Raw genomic sequence first — 15691 nt, forward strand, 5'->3', positions numbered from 1 at the left:
CTCCCTAACTTTTTTTAAAGATTTACTTTTTTTAAATTTTTTTATTTATTATGAATACACTAGAGCTGTCTTCAGACATACCAGAAGAAGCATCAGATCTCATTACAGATGGTTGTGAGCCACCATGTGGTTGCTGGGATTTGAATTCAGGACCTCTAGAAGTGCAGTCAGTGCTCTTAACCACGCTTAACCACGGAGCCATCTCTCCAGCCCCCTCCCTAACTTTTTTTTTTTTTTTGGTTTTTCGAGACAGGGTTTCTCTGCATAGCCCTGGCTGTCCTGGAACTCACTCTGTAGACCAGGCTGGCCTCGAACTCAGAAATCCACCTGCCTCTGCCTCCCAAGTGCTGGGGTTAAAGGCGTGTGCCACCACTGCCCGGCCCCCTCCCTAACTTTTTAAAAAGTTTTTAAGATTTTCTTTTACATGTTGTGTGTTGCCTACATGAATGTATGTGTGTCAAATGCATACCATATGCCCTAGTAGGTCAGAAGAAGACATCAAACCCTTGGAACTGGAGTTATGGATGGCCGTGAGCTACCATGTGAGAGCTGGGAGCTGAACCCAAGTGCTCTGTAAGAGCAAAAAGTCCTCTTAACACTGAGCCAGTTCTTCAGACCCTTTCTTTCTTTTTCAATAATCCTATTACTTCTAACATTTTTTTTTTTTTGGACAGGGTTTCTCTGTGTAGCCCTGGCTGTCCTGGAACTCACTCTGTAGACCAGGCTGGCCTCGAACTCGGAAATCTGCCTGCCTCTGCCTCCCAAGTGCTGGGATTAAAAGTGTGAGCCACCACTGTCTGGCTATACTTTTAACACTCTTAATTACCAAATCATGTATTTTGTAGAACCTCTGGCCAATACAGGTTTAGTCTGCTTTTTGCTGCCTTACTTCTAGATCGTATCAGTCCTTTACTTAGAATTATACCTTCAAAATATTTATAAGATAAAAAGAAAAGAAAAACAAAACCACCCAAAGGCTTAGTAAAATATCCATACTCATACATTTATATATGTAAGTACACATACATAAACACCAGCAAAATGCTACTAACCAATGAGCACTCCGAGCATAGCACACTAACAGAGTATTCTATTCAAGTCCCAAGCATTTAAACACAAACACTACCTTAGGGGTATTATCCCCACCTAACTTCCCTGACAGTAAGGATGGTGCCAAAGGGCAAGGCTTCTGCTACTCACAGTTCAGCAACTTCCTGTTCCTCTTCCCAGGCCTCCTTGTGTGTTAGCTGACTGCTTCCTGTGCTCTTACATGTCCAAATGCGTTCACTGTATCTTTCCAGGCGGGCTTCATACTCTCTGTCAGTAATGGCTCAGGAAAACAACATTCAAGCAATAAAGACACCCAACACACACTCAGAAAAGACGTGCAAATAAAAAAAGCTCACGTATCCTTTCTTTAAGGTAGAAGAAAAAATAAGAATGAAGTCTATTTAGTCATAAATCCACAGTATGATCATAACTGAAGAATGAGAGATAATAACTGGTCATTTTTGTTGTTGTTTTTCAAGACCCGGTTTCTCTTTGTAGTCCTGGAACTCTGTAGACCACACTGGCCTCAAACTCACAGAGATCTACCTGCCCTTGGGATTAAAAGTAGGCACCACCATACCCAGCAGGAATAAGGACGTAAGATTTAGTGAAACTGTAACACAACTTAGATAGTCAGATAGTTTAAGAATCATTCCACGGGGGCTCAGGAGAGACAGCTCATCAGTTACGAGCACTTGCTGCTCTTCCAAAGAACCCAGATTAGGTTCCCAGCACCCTCATGGTAACTCACAACCATCTGTAACACCAATTCCAGGAGATTCAGTACCTCCTTTGAACCTCCTCAGACACCAGGCACTAATGTAGTGCACACGTACACACACCCCCATGCAGACCATTCATTTAGACATGCAAGATGAGATAAAGAAACGCAAAAACTGATTTTTAAAAATCAGTCTACAGTAAGATAAAATGACCACATCCCAGAGTTTGAGATAAATACAGACTTGTGATTCATTACCACCAGCCTTTCTATCTACCTTGGAAACAAATGTTCCTAAGTCTTGAAAAACAAATTCCAAGCTGGACTGTCAGTCAGTGGTAGGGCATCTGGCTAAGTATGCACTAGACTATCAGTTCAATTCCAGTATCACAATTCAAAGTAAGTAAGTCAACTGCATGAACACCTAACTTAAGACATAGCTTTGATATACTATTTATTCCAGTCTTCATGTTGGCTCTGAAAACACCAAACTCACAAAACCATTAACTAGTTGTTCAGTCTTTCTGAGTGAGATGGGAGTGAGATAAAATAGTGCCTTACTATGGCAAACTCCTATCGTCCCAACTGGAACGCACTACTATCAGTCAGGCAGACTCAAATTCAAATAGCAAGTAACTAGTTTACTTCTGTATACCAACAGTAACAGATGCTATACAAGAAAGCAAACGGAGCTGCAACTAGAGTCAGCTGCCAACCCCAGTATGTTCCACACAACATGTTTCATCTTAGCTCAAAATATTTAAAGCCAGTAGTGGCACTCACCTGTAATCCCAGAACCCAGGAGGCAGGGGCAGGAAGATCAGGAGGTCCAGGTCATCCTCAGTTACTCAAGGAGTTTAAGACCAGCTTGGGCTAAATGAAATCCTGCCTCAAAAAACAAACAAAAAGCGTGGGGGTGGGGCATGGGGGAACCTGATAAAGGATATTGAGTCAGCAGCCTCTCAATTCTGTTCTAGATTTTAGGTAACCAGAAGTCACTCACTACAAGTAACCAAGTAACCACTCACAGAAAATGTCAATTGAGGTTCTTCTGTTTCAGCAACTGCTGTACATGTAATTGAGACAAAATGTCAAAGCAATTCTCTAAAGGTTAAGCAACCTATACCTGAAGTCCTTGACTGTATCATTATGCATTTACTTTTCTTGACTCTAAGAACTATTCTCCTTATCACAATATGTTCCTTTATTCTCTTCAACCTAATAAGGCTTGTTTCTTTCAAAAGTACCTGACTGTGGCAGTTTAAGAGAATGGCCCCAGAGGCTCATACATTTGATGCTTGGTCATTAGTGCCTGACGCTACCTGAGATGTATTAAGAGTAGGTGGTAGGTGTAGACTCGTAGGATAAAATATGGCAAGGAGGTGGGCTTTGGGGCTTCAAAACCCCAAGCCAATTCCAGAGTCCTCTCTTCCTGTTGCCTGCAGATCTGGATGCAGACCCATCACTCTGTCTGCATGCCACCTTGTTCCTGCCATGTTCCCCACCAGGACAATAACGGACTACAAGCAAGCACCAATTAAATACTTTCTCTTCAATAAGTGCTACTGTGGTCATGGTGTCTTTACAGTAACAGAACACTGAGCAAGACACTGACAGTCTGAAAAAAGTGGCCCAACAGCATATGGAGACTAAACAGCACAACCAAAAGGGCTGGAGAGGTAGCTCTGTGGTTACGAGCACCCGATGTTCCCAGAACTCAAATTCACAACCATCTGTAGAGCTCCAGGAAACCTGATGCCCTGACATCCAGAAACCAGACATGCATGTGGTGCACATACATACATGCAGGAAAAATCCCCATACACATTAGTTACTCAAAAACCAAAACATGCAACTGAAGATGGGAATGGTGGTACACATTTGTAATCCCAGCATTCCTGAGGCCTGTCACAAACAAACATAACTATAATCCTTATAGTTCTAATAGTGCCAACTCTCAGGTTTGCTTTTTAATCCTATCTTTTCTCTCTTTGGATCACAGCGCCAATTAACAACTGTAATCTGGCATCATTTATTGTATTAAACCAAGTGGGCATTGTCATACATTTGGAATCTCAATATATGGGAGGTTGAAGCAGGACCAAGTTTAAAGCCAGCCTGTGGCACACACAAAGTTTGAAACCAGCATGGACTATAAAGAAAAAGAAACCCACCAAAACTACAATTTTGGGAGCTGAAGAGATGACTCAGTGGTTAAGAGCACTTGCTGCTCTTCCAGATAATCTGGATTTTATTCCCAGCACCTACATAGTGGCTCACAAACATGCTTAACTCTAGTTCCCTGGGATCTGACCAATTCTCTTCTGGCCTCTGAGGGCACCAGACATGCTAGCAAAACACAGATAAAGTAATTTTTTTTAAGTTTTTAAAGATTTATTCAGAATCAGGATTGGTGACCCACACCTTTAATCCCAGCAGAGATAGACAGATCTCTTGCGTTTGAGGCTAGCTGGGCCTAAAAGCAAGTTCCAGGACAGCTGGGGTTAGAGAAACCCTGGCTTAAAAAAAAAAAAAAAAAAGATTTACTCAGAACCATAAGCTAACTCTATTTACAGCTACCCAATTTTTCAAACATGCTCTGATCAGTCTGTTTAGAATCAGACTTACTGTACAGATAACGGCTCTCACTAAACCATCTGAGAGTTCTGAGAACACACTACAAAGCTTCTAAGACGGTTGTCTCTAAACTTTAGCACACATGACAACTGATGCACGTAACAAAAGCATGGATCTACACCAGGCTGCTGCTGCTCCAGTTCCTGCTTTTTTGTTGTTTATTTTGTTTTTTTTCGAGACAGGGTTTCTCTGTGCAGCCCTGGCTGTCCTGGAACTCACTCTGTAGACCAGGCTGGCCTCGAACTCAGAAATCTGCCTGCCTCTGCCTCCCAAGTGCTGGGATTAAAGGCGTGTGTCACCACTGCCCGGCTAAAAATGAGTTTTAAAAAAAGCAGGAAATTGGGAGTCAGAGGCAGTCGGATTTCTGGGTTCAAGTCCAGCCTGGTCTACAGAGTGAGTTCCAGGACAGCCAGGACTATACAGAGAAACCCTGTCTCGAAGAAAACAAAAACAAAAAAAAAACAAAAAACAAAAACAAACAAAAAAAAAAAAAACAGTTTTACTTAACAGATCATACTATGACCAAACATCAGAAACTGTTGGCTGGGTATGGTGATGCACACCTGCATGTCCACAAGCCAGGAGGCTACAGCTGGAGGTGCTGCCTAAAGCTCCAGGCCAGTTGTAACTGTATCAGAATCAAGTAAAAGCCAGCCTAGATTTCATAAGCCAGACCATAATTCCAGGTGGGTCAGTGGTGGTAAATGCCTTTCATTCCATCACTAGGGAGGCAGGGGCAGAGGATCTCTGTGAGTTCTCAAAAAACAAACACACACACACAAAAGAAAAAAACAGGGTGGAGGGCTAGACATGGCGGCACTTATCTTTAGTCCCAACATTTGGGAGGCAGAGGTAGATGGATCTCTGTGAATTTAAGGCCAGCCTGGCCCACACTGTGAGACCCTGTCTCACAACAAACAGGGATGGAGAAATGGCTCAACGGTTAAGAGCACTGGTTGCTCTCAAGGAGAACCTGGTTTCAATTTCTAGCACTCACATGGCAGCTCGAAACTGTAACTACAGTCCCAGGAGATTCAACCCTTTCTTCTGATCTCCATGGGTACCATGCATACATTTATGTCCATAAACACTCATAAAATAAAATCTAAAAGCAACAACAAAAAATATACACCAAATATGATTCTAATCAATTAATGTCATTCTAGTAATGATGTCTTGCCTGTGGTACTATCCCTACAGAAAATATCCACAGGTTCAAAGGTAAAGTACAGTTAATAATCTATGATAATGAAATCATACAATTATTAAATTCAAACTTCCAGTTTTCTTTTTTTAAGATTAAAAAATTTGAGGGCTGGAGAGATGACACAGCAGTTAAGAGCACTGACTGCAGCCGGGCAGTGGTGGCGCACTCCTTTGATCCCAGCACTTGGGAAGCAGAGGCAGGCGGATTTCTGAGTTACAGAGTAAGTTCCAGGACAGCCAGAGCTACACAGAGAAACCCTGTCTCGAAAAACAAAAAACAAACAAACAAACAAAAACAACAAAGAGCACTGACTGCTCTTCCAGAGGTTCTGAGTTCAATTCCCAGCAATCACATGGTGGCTCACAACCATCTGTAATGGGATCTGATGCCCTCTTCTAGTGTCTGAAGACAGCTACAGTGTATTCACATACACAAAATAAAATGAAACTTATTAAAAATTTTTGTGCATGCCGGAGCCTGTGAATGAAGCATGCCATGTATGTGCAGTACCCACAGAAGCCGGAAGAGGGCATCATGTTCCCTCGGAGCTGGATTGACAGGTTTTGAGCCTGTAATCTGGGGTTTCTCTGGTAGAACCTTAAGTGCTCTTAACATCTGTCCAGCCCTTTTGTATTTGAGACAGGGTCTCCCTTGTAGCCAGGCTGGCCTAAAGTTCTCTCTCCTCCTGCACTAGCTTTGGAATGCTGGGATTACAGCCATAAACCACCAGGAAGCTTCCACTGTAAATTCAGTGAAGATGTACAAGGTACCTTTCAAGAACACACTGACTCACTCACGGCCTTAAGTTAAAATAGAAAAATTTGTTGTAACTATATATGCAGTCAAAATGAGCAGAAAATTAATCTTATTAAAAATATAACCATAAATATAAATTGTGGAGTGGTAATACTTCTAATACAGCTGTTGTTCAATCATACATCTGCTTTCCTCTATGGAACCATTAATAGCCTCATAACATGCCAACCAGCCAGCCACACGGTCCAGAACTCTCTAAACCACCTCAACGTGCTCCCTGCTTCTGGAAATTTCCAGGAGAGCAATTTTCTCTAAATATAATTTTTTTAAAAAAGGAATTCCTTTGTTTAAAAGTCCTAAATACCGGTATAGGAAATGCTAAAAGAATGTTTATTAAGTGTATACCATTTTAAACGGTTCAGGTTCCAGTTTTCATTGAGAAAATGTCTGCAAGACTGCAGACATAGGGAAATAGTACTATGACGGTGCCTGCCTAGCACGCGCCACAATGCGCACCAAAGCATACACATGACCACACACCACCCACCCCAGACAGTAAATAATAACAAACAAGGCTTTTGTTAATAGTTCTAAATTAGCTGGCTATGGCCATTTTTCAAATGTCTCAGTATGTTAGACTTGAAATTTATCTCTTTTATGAAGTACTTATTATACTGCACTAGAATCCAACTGAAAAAAACAAAATCCACCTTTGATAATATTAGTATGACCATCAATAGTTCAAAAAGAATCAGCAGCTGGGTGTGGTAGGACGAGACTTTAACCCTATCACTCAGGAGGCCAAGGCAAGCAAACCTCTGAGTTTAGCGCCAGCCTGGACTAGGCCAGCCATAGTGGACCACTATGGACAAGGCCACAGTGACACCTTGACAGATAGATAACCAGATAGACAGACAGACAACTGACATGTATGGAGACTATGTCAGAGTCCCAGGAGAAACTTTTACTCTACTGATGTCATGGAAATTGTTTTAAAAACCAATTATGGTACCTTCAGAATAATGTACTTCATAGAACTAAATACATCTTATATTATCTAATTACATCACAAACCGACACAAAGTAGATTGATATTTCAATAAAAGTGTGGGGGGAGGTTACTGGAGAGACAGCTCAACAGTTAAGAGCACTTGCTGTTACTGCAGAGGTTCTAGGTTTAGTTCTCAGCTAATACATGTTGGCAACCATGTATAGGCACACAGAAGGTTCATATATACATACATGCAGGTGAAACACTCATGTCCATAAAATACACAAATCTTTAAAAATGTTTTCAGTTGAGGCCAGCCTGGTCTACAGAGTGAGTTCCAGGACAGCCAGGGCAACACAGAGAAACCCTGTCTCGAAAAACAAAACAAAAAAAATGTTTTCAGCTAAAAGCAAAGGAGGATGTGTGGCATGGTGGCACAAGACTGACCCTAGAACCCAGAAACCCTTCACTTGCGAGGCTGAAGGAGGACTCAAAAGCTCAAGGGAAACACGGCGAGTGTCAGACACTGCAGCCCAGGCATGTACGATACATGCAAGGCCCTGGGTTCCATCCCTAGTACCACAATTCCTCCTCCTTCCCTTCATTTATTTTCAGTGACATCGTTGAAAGAGCACGGGATTGTAATCCCAACATTCATCATTTATACTCGAGTCCATGACCTTTAACACACCAACTTCAATTCCCCTGGGCCCACTTGGCAAGCAGACAGGAAATCTGGACCACCTCTAAGACACTTTTTCAGCTCAGAAATGCTATAAGCATAGATATGCAAAAACACCTACATGGAGGCCAGGCATGGTGATGCAAGCCTTTAGTCTCAGAACTTAGAAGAGGTAAGGAATGGCCAATCTTTGAGTTTCAGGCCAATCTGCTCTACAAAATGAGTCCATGCTTGACAGAGCCACAGTGAGACCTTACTGAAAGAAAGAAAAAAAATACCTACCAGAACTAGAGTCAACAGTGAGGTTAAGTGCAGAGACCCTAGGTTCAATCCCCAGCATCCCCTCGGTAGCTCACAATCCAAACTGGCTTCGCAGGGCACAAGGAACACAAGTGCTCCATAGACACAGGCAAGCACAACACCCATACAGACAAAGTCAAGAGGAAAAGTCTCTCTGTAGGTGGACACTGCCTTTCTGATGCTAACAAGACTGAAGATCTATACTGGCTGGTACTGAGGTCTATTAATCCCAGATACTAGGGAGGCTATAAAGCAGGAGAACCAAAAGTTCAAGGCCTGCCTGACCCACATGGTAAGTTCAGAGCCAGCTTCAGGAATTTTAACGATGTCCTGTCTCAAAAAACTCAGAGGACTCTAGATGGAGCTTACTAACAGTCCAGGGCCCTATGTTAAATCTCCCAAATATTGAGGAAGGGAAAGGGAGTAAGAGTATCTATCCTAAATATTCAAAACACTTTATTAAAGCTAAACAGGTGATCTGCAATCCCATCACTTGGGAGAAGGGCACATTCAAGGCCAGCTTAGCTTTCAACTCCTAAGTTAGACACCAACCTACGTTACAAGACAATTAAAAATCAAACAACAACAAAAAAACAAACCAGGAAAAGAAGCAAAGGCCAACAATACTTCACCTGAATCCTTCCTGCTCTTACAGGTACTGCAGAAAGTACAACAAAATCTAGTCTTTCAAAGGAAAGGGGTGATAAAGCTTGCAGGACACGTTAAGTTTGGTGAAGAAACATAGCTTTAAAAAAAGAAAATAAGCCTTAAAAGATTCATTTCAATATTCCCCTACCCCGGGGGAAAAAAAGTAATACAACTTTTAACAGCTATGCTTGGTCAAGAAATCTTAAAGTAATGATTGGAAATGCAGACTTTCTATTTTAAAACATTAGTTGCACGTTCCTAAAAAAAAAAAATAGAAAAGAACGAAAAGAAAAAGCCATCCAGCTGGGGAGGGGGAAGCAGGTGGATCAGGAATGCAATGTCCAGCCTCTACTGCATGCCGAGTTCGAGGCCAGTCGGTGCTACATGAAGCAAAAAAGACAGAAAAATGAAACTTCTAAATGTCAAACTTCTGTGTTCTCTAGAAAAGAAAAGGCCACCAGCACCATCAATGCACCTTTCTGCTCCTTCCCACGTTCAGTGGGCAAGAAGTTACTGCCAGGTTTTGTGATTTACAGTTCTGTCAATTCATCCCTGGCCTAAAGTCCACTCCGGAGGAGAAAAACAAAACCCACAAGCTCCATCAGTGTTCCCACAGAGCCCAGACAAGACGCAGTGGAGGCTTGCACAAGCCAGATCACGCGGCTGCGCCGGTACAATTTCAAAAACTTAACTTGACGGTTTCATTTATATGAAAGAAGAGAGAAATAAAATGCGCAAAGGAAACCCGGCTACCCTCCCTAGTCACTTAGGGCCCGAAGCCAAGTTGAGGAGGAGGGGATTGGTTTTGCGATCATCACCGAGGCCCGGGGGACAAAGTAAGGGGAAAAGGATGGAAGCGCGCGGTTCCGGGAAGAACGGCTGGAGACGGGCCCGGATGGATCTCGCCGCGGAGACCCCATGCCCGGCGAAGCCGGGCCCGGGCAGCACGGCCCACGGATGGCCCCGTGCGGTGACAGCTGCCCCGCGAGCCGCGCGCGGCCCATTCGCATCTCGCCATCTCCATCCCTCGCCCTGCGCAGCCGCGGCCGAGCGTCCACACCGCGCACGGAAAAAGGATACTCCCGGGTGCGGAAGGCCTCTTGAGTGTGCGGGATGGTGAAGAGCGGCTCCTCTCCGGGCAGCGGTTTCACCAGAGGAAAGGGCTTGCGGCCCAGCAGCGGCGCCATCGCGGCGGCGCCGGCAGGGACGGAGCGCCGAAGGCTCGGCCGCTCCGCTGCGCAGCGCTAGGCCCCGGCAGCCCCGGGCGAACGAGCGAGCGAAGCGCCTGGCTCCCGGGGCGATGGGGGAGGGGAGGGGTGAGAGGGCGGCGCGAACTCCGGCTTCCCTCAGAGCTGGCGGGACCGCGCCACAGCCATGAAAGCAAGGGGAACGCCTCGAGGGGAAAAAACGGAGAGATTCTCCTCGCTCCTTCCGGCGGCTTTCACCTTACGCCGATCTCCGCAGCGGCGGCCGCTAGTCACGACTCCTCTCCAGCGGGCACGGGAGGAAATTATTGAAAAATGGCGGGAGATTCCCTTCCTCCCCCCGCTGCCGGGGCCAGCGCACAGACTAACTTGCTTCCCCGTGGCGCCCTGGGGCGGATGCTCCGATAGGCGGAGGGCTGGTCGGCATTCGTAGTCATTGGCTCAGAGAGGCTGCCGCTCCGCGGTCACGTCCCGCCCCCTGGGCCCCAGCCACGAAGTTTAGTTGCAGCGCACCAGAGGGCAGTCTGAAAAGGTGAAAGGTCACGTTATGTAAGAGCCGGTGACTGGCATGCGGGCCTCCAGTGGCGGACTTAAAAAGTAATGGGACAGCGAGTGGGAGGGGGAGAACGAAAAGCGGAAGATTCAAGAGGTCAGAGCAGAAAGCCCTGTCATAGATACAGACATTGCGCCATCTGTCACCGACGGCGACACCGACATCCGGGCACTCACTGTCCGTGTGGTGCGCCGGAGGGGGGAGGGGGAGCGCGCGGCCAGGGGCTTTGTCTTTCCACTCGCGCTCCGCCCCCTTCTTAAAGGGGCCGCGCTCGGCCACGCCCGGGGATGCGCGGGTGGAGCTGTACTGGGCGGGAAGTAACTCAGGCCCTCTTCAAACAGAAGTTCCACATCGGGGCGAATGGGACCCCAACCTTTCCCGACCAGTCATCACTGTGGTTGAGAAACGGAGATTGACAGCCGGCCTGTTTCTCAGTACTACAGGGAAGGATAATGTAGAAGTTTCTTTAAAAATATGTGGAGGAAGAGTTGCAGAGCTGGTTCAGGGGCTAAGCTCTTGTACTCTTTCAGAGGACCCAAGTTCGAGTCCCAGCTCCCACGTCAGGTAGCTCGACCCTGTCTGTAGCTGCAACTCTAGTTCCCATTGCATCCTCAGGCAACAGCACTCCTGTGCACATAACATCCCCCACCACGCATGCACACATACACAATTAAAAATAAATCTTGGAAAAAAAAGTAAGTGGAAGAACAATACAGACGTTTCTTTTGTATGTACATATATAAAAGACTGTTTTCGCACACACACACATATTATACACACTAGGCCGACTAAGTGATGCAGGCTTTTGAAGCTGAAGTATCCTTAGTGAATTTGTGTCTAGCCTGGGCTACAAAGAGTCTTACCGGCCAGCCTGGGCTGAATAGCAAGACCCTATCCCAATAAGTAAATAAAATTATGTTAGAGGATGTATGTTAGGCTAATAATTAAGAGGTTCTGGGTCTGATTCACAGCATTTGCATTGGAGGCTCACAAATCACCTGTTGTTGTGTTGGGATGGTGGTGGCTGATGTCAGGATAGACCACACCAGACCAAAGCAGTTCCACGTGGTAGAGATTTCATTAGGGAAGATCGGGGACAAAGGGGAGAGAGAGAAAGACAAGGGAAAAAGGAGTCGAAGGTGGGGAAAGGTTCACCTTTTATCTAGGCTGTGACTTAGGCGGTTCCCAGGTGAGTGTGAAGAGTGGGCTCCAAGAAGGTATGCAGGGTTGTCATGGCAACAGATGTCACCTATGTGTGACATTCCTGAGTTTGGAGCCGGTTTGCCAAGCTGGCTCTAGATACCAACACCTGCATCCCTGTAAACATACCCCCCCCATACACATTCTTTAAAATAAAAATAAATGTATTGTTAAAGAAGATGGGCCTAGAGAGGTGACTTGAGGTCATACTGCCCTTGCAGAAGACCTGTGTTGGATTCCAGCACCCACATGGGATGGCTCCCAACTCCTTGTAACTCCAGCTCAAAGGAAGTCCAGCGCCCTCTTCTGGACTCTAAAGGGATCTGCACATGCCTTCATACCGCACCCCCTCCCCCTTCACATAATTAAAAACTACATAATGAGACTCTAAAGCCAATAATAATAATAATAATAAATTTAGCCGGGTGGTGGTGGCGCACGCCTTTAATCCCACCACTTGGGAGGCAGAGGCAGGCAGATTTCTGAGTTTGAGAGTTCAAGGCTAGCCTAGTCTACAGAGTGAGTTCCAGGACAGCCAGAGCTACACAAAGAAACCCTGTCTCGAAAAAAAAACAAAAATAAATAATAATAAATTTAAATGTATGGGACATTAAAATTATATTGAAGGACATATAGATATAGATATAAAAATGTTGGGGCTGGAGAGATGTCTCAAAATTAAGAATATTGGCTACTCTTGCAGGGGACTAGAGTTTGAGTCCCAGCGCCCACACGGTGGCTCACAACAGTCTGCAAATCCAATCCCAGGGAATCTGACACCCTCTTCTGGTTTCCTTAGGCACTGCACACATGTAAGGCACAAACACACAGGCAAGACATAAATTCATGCACACGCGGGCACACACACACAGAGAAAAGTAAAATAATAGCAAAAGCTGGAGAGCTGGGGATCTGACACTTGGTGGCCATGGAGATCACAATCCCAGGACTGGGAAGCAGAGGCAACTAGATCCTTGTCAGGAAGGACTATGGCCTGTGGTAAAGGGACGTGGGGTACAGACAGGGAGCGAGAGAAGGAAAGGAGAAATGAAAAAAGAGAGAGAGAGAGAAAGCAAAGAAAAATGCGCTTACTGGGCAGGGACAGAATTATCCGGCACTGCCATCCTGGTTTTGTGAGACAGCTTCATGCCATGTAGCCAGGCCAGCTTCAAACCACAGGCCTCCTGCCTCAGTCCCCCAGCTCCATCCGCCTCTCCTCTGTGTCTCGGATCACTTCATTGCCATCTGAATTTTTCTAAAATTCAGACTTGTTCTAAGCACACACCCACCTGAAGTGGAAACTTAAGGGTTGTTTGGAAAGTCAGTTGTGTTGGGTGGTGGTTTGCTAGGGCAAACATGTGAAGGAATGTTTCCCTGGAGCAGACATGGGAGAAAGGATGTTCTGCTAAACCAAGCCCATGGAAGAACATATGGTTAAGGATTCTTCACTAATGACACACACATATTAGTCCACCTTACATTTCATAGTTGGGCCGCATTTGTCAGGACTCCACAGAAAGAAATGCAACAAAAAAATTAATGGACTCAATAGTCAGTGACAGGGGCTGGGCTTGGCTAGTTGTGCAATGCTTGTTGGTATCCACTCTTCGCTGATCTTCGCTGAGAGACACACAGCTGAGAAGTTCTCCTAGTGTCCTCCTGGTCCCTCCTGATGACTAGTGCTGAGGCTGAGGTCTGGCTATTCCTGCTAAGTCGTGTCACCTGCTGCTGTCCAGACACTACTGAAGTGGACTGCTGGTATATCCATAAGATGTTCAGGAGTGGATCAAGCTGCTGCTGCAGACTTGTGCCTGACAATACAAATGAGAGTAGCTCCAAAGAATCATTTCTTTTAAAATATATATATATATATATATCTATATATATATATATATATATATATATATATTATGTATATAGAGTTCTGCCTTCATAAGCACTTGCACACCAGAATAGGGCATCAGATCCCATTACAGATGGTTGTGAGCCATCATATGGTTGCTGGGAATTGAACACAGGACCTCTGAAAGAACAGCCTGTGAGTTAATGCTCTTAAACTCTAAGCCATCTCTCCAGCCCCCCAAAAGAACCATTTCTAAACAGATCCGCTTCCCTGGTATCCTTTCTTTTCCACCTCCCCTGGTGGGTGGTAGGCTAGAAGGAAGGTTAAAGCATTTAAGAACCATAATTAAGTCGGGCGGTGGTAGCGCACGCTTTTAATCCCAGCACTTGGGAGGCAGAGGCAGGCAGATTTCTGAGTTTGAGAGTTCGAGGCTAGCCTGGTCTACAGAGTGAGTTCCAGGACAGCCAGGGCTATACAGAGAAACCCTGTCAAAGTTACAACCAGCAGGGCAGAGCCAGAGCTATACAGAGAAACCCTGTCTCGAAAAACCAAAAAAAAAAAAAAAAGAGAGAGAGAAAGTTACAACCACCCTTCTTCCCTCAATTATCAGGCCTTGATCAATGCTTAATATTACCATATTTTATATATAGTTGTGTAGTAACGAGTCCATCATAATATTTTCATACATATTTATCATACATATACATACATATTATATATATACACATATCATATATATATATACATATTTTTTTTTCCAAGACAGGGTTTCTCTGTGTAGTCCTGGCTGTCCTAGAACTGGTTCTGTAGACCAGGCTGGCCTCAAATTCACAGAGAACAGCCTGCCTCTGCCTCCTGGAGTGCTGGCATTCAGTGTGTACCACCACTGCCCTGGCTCCATTTATTTCTCTATTTTTGGGGGAAGCATGGGAGCTATTGTACAGGTGTGGAGGTCAGAGGACAATTTGGCAGAGGTCTGTTCTCTCCTCCCACCATGTGGGACTTGGGGATTAAACTCAGGTTCTCAGGTTTGACAACAAGCCCCGCACTAAGTTACCCCACAGACCCACAGTATATACAGCGATGATAGGCGTGCTTGTTACCCTCTCTTGTCTCCTCCCTACTCCCTCTGATGGCTTATTCTGAACCTGAAGTACTACCACCCCTTTCTACTTTCATGGGGTTTGTTTTGTTTTGGGTTTTGTTTTCTGTTTTGTTTGGTTTTTTGTGTTTGAATTTTGGTATGGTTTGGTTTGATTTTATGGTTTTTCGAGACAGAGTTTCTCCGTGTGCCCCTGCCTGTCCTGGAACTCACTCTGTAGACTAGGCTGGCCTTGAACTCAGATCCACCCGCCTCTGCCTCCCAAGAGCTAGGATTAAAGACCTGTGCCTCTATGATTCGGGTCTACTTTCATGTTTTGTTGGTTTTGTTATTGCTATCTTTGGGCTTGGGTTCTGTTTGTTTTGTTACGATTTTTTTTTTTTGCTTCATGTTTTATTTTGTTGGTTTTGTTATTGTTACCTTTGGTTTTTTTTTGTTTTGTTTTGTTTTGTTTTGTTTTCTGTGTGGGGTGAGTTTGTGTGTGTGTGTGAGAGAGAGAGAGAAAGAGAAGGGGGAAGGGAGAGGGGGAGAGAGAGAGAGAGAGAGAGAGAGAGAGGGAGGGAGGGAGGGAGGGAGGGAGGGAGAGAGAGAGAGAGGAGAGCATGGGCATCTTGCCAGTCACCACACCACTGCAGATGCCCCTCCCTCTTCCAGCAGTGTCTTCTCTCCTAGATTCCCAGGGAGGGGCGGGGTCTTTCAGTCCCTCCCCCGTCTATGACAGAATTTTGATGAGCTCGGTCTGGAGAGGGTCTCATGCAGACAGTTACAACTCAAGGCTTTGGATTTGTTTTTGAGA

At 45.1% G+C, this 15691-nt stretch overlaps 1 protein-coding gene across 1 annotated transcript in view; it reads right to left on the reverse strand.

The window, feature by feature from the left end:
- The window catches only part of Baz1b (bromodomain adjacent to zinc finger domain 1B), a 61690-nt gene extending 51151 nt beyond the window's left edge, over positions 1–10539 (reverse strand). The window contains exons 1-2 of the mRNA XM_028765899.1: positions 10073–10539; positions 1201–1317 (exon numbers count right to left, since the gene is read on the reverse strand). Of these exons, the coding sequence (XP_028621732.1) occupies positions 1201–1317; positions 10073–10179 (224 nt within the window). The 5' untranslated portion in view covers positions 10180–10539. The remainder of the gene's footprint in view (positions 1–1200; positions 1318–10072) is intronic.
- Between the last annotated feature and the right edge of the window lie 5152 nt (positions 10540–15691).

This window comes from Grammomys surdaster, unplaced genomic scaffold, assembly GCF_004785775.1.
Source record: "Grammomys surdaster isolate TR1022 unplaced genomic scaffold, NIH_TR_1.0 166, whole genome shotgun sequence".
Classification (NCBI taxonomy): domain Eukaryota; kingdom Metazoa; phylum Chordata; class Mammalia; order Rodentia; family Muridae; genus Grammomys; species Grammomys surdaster.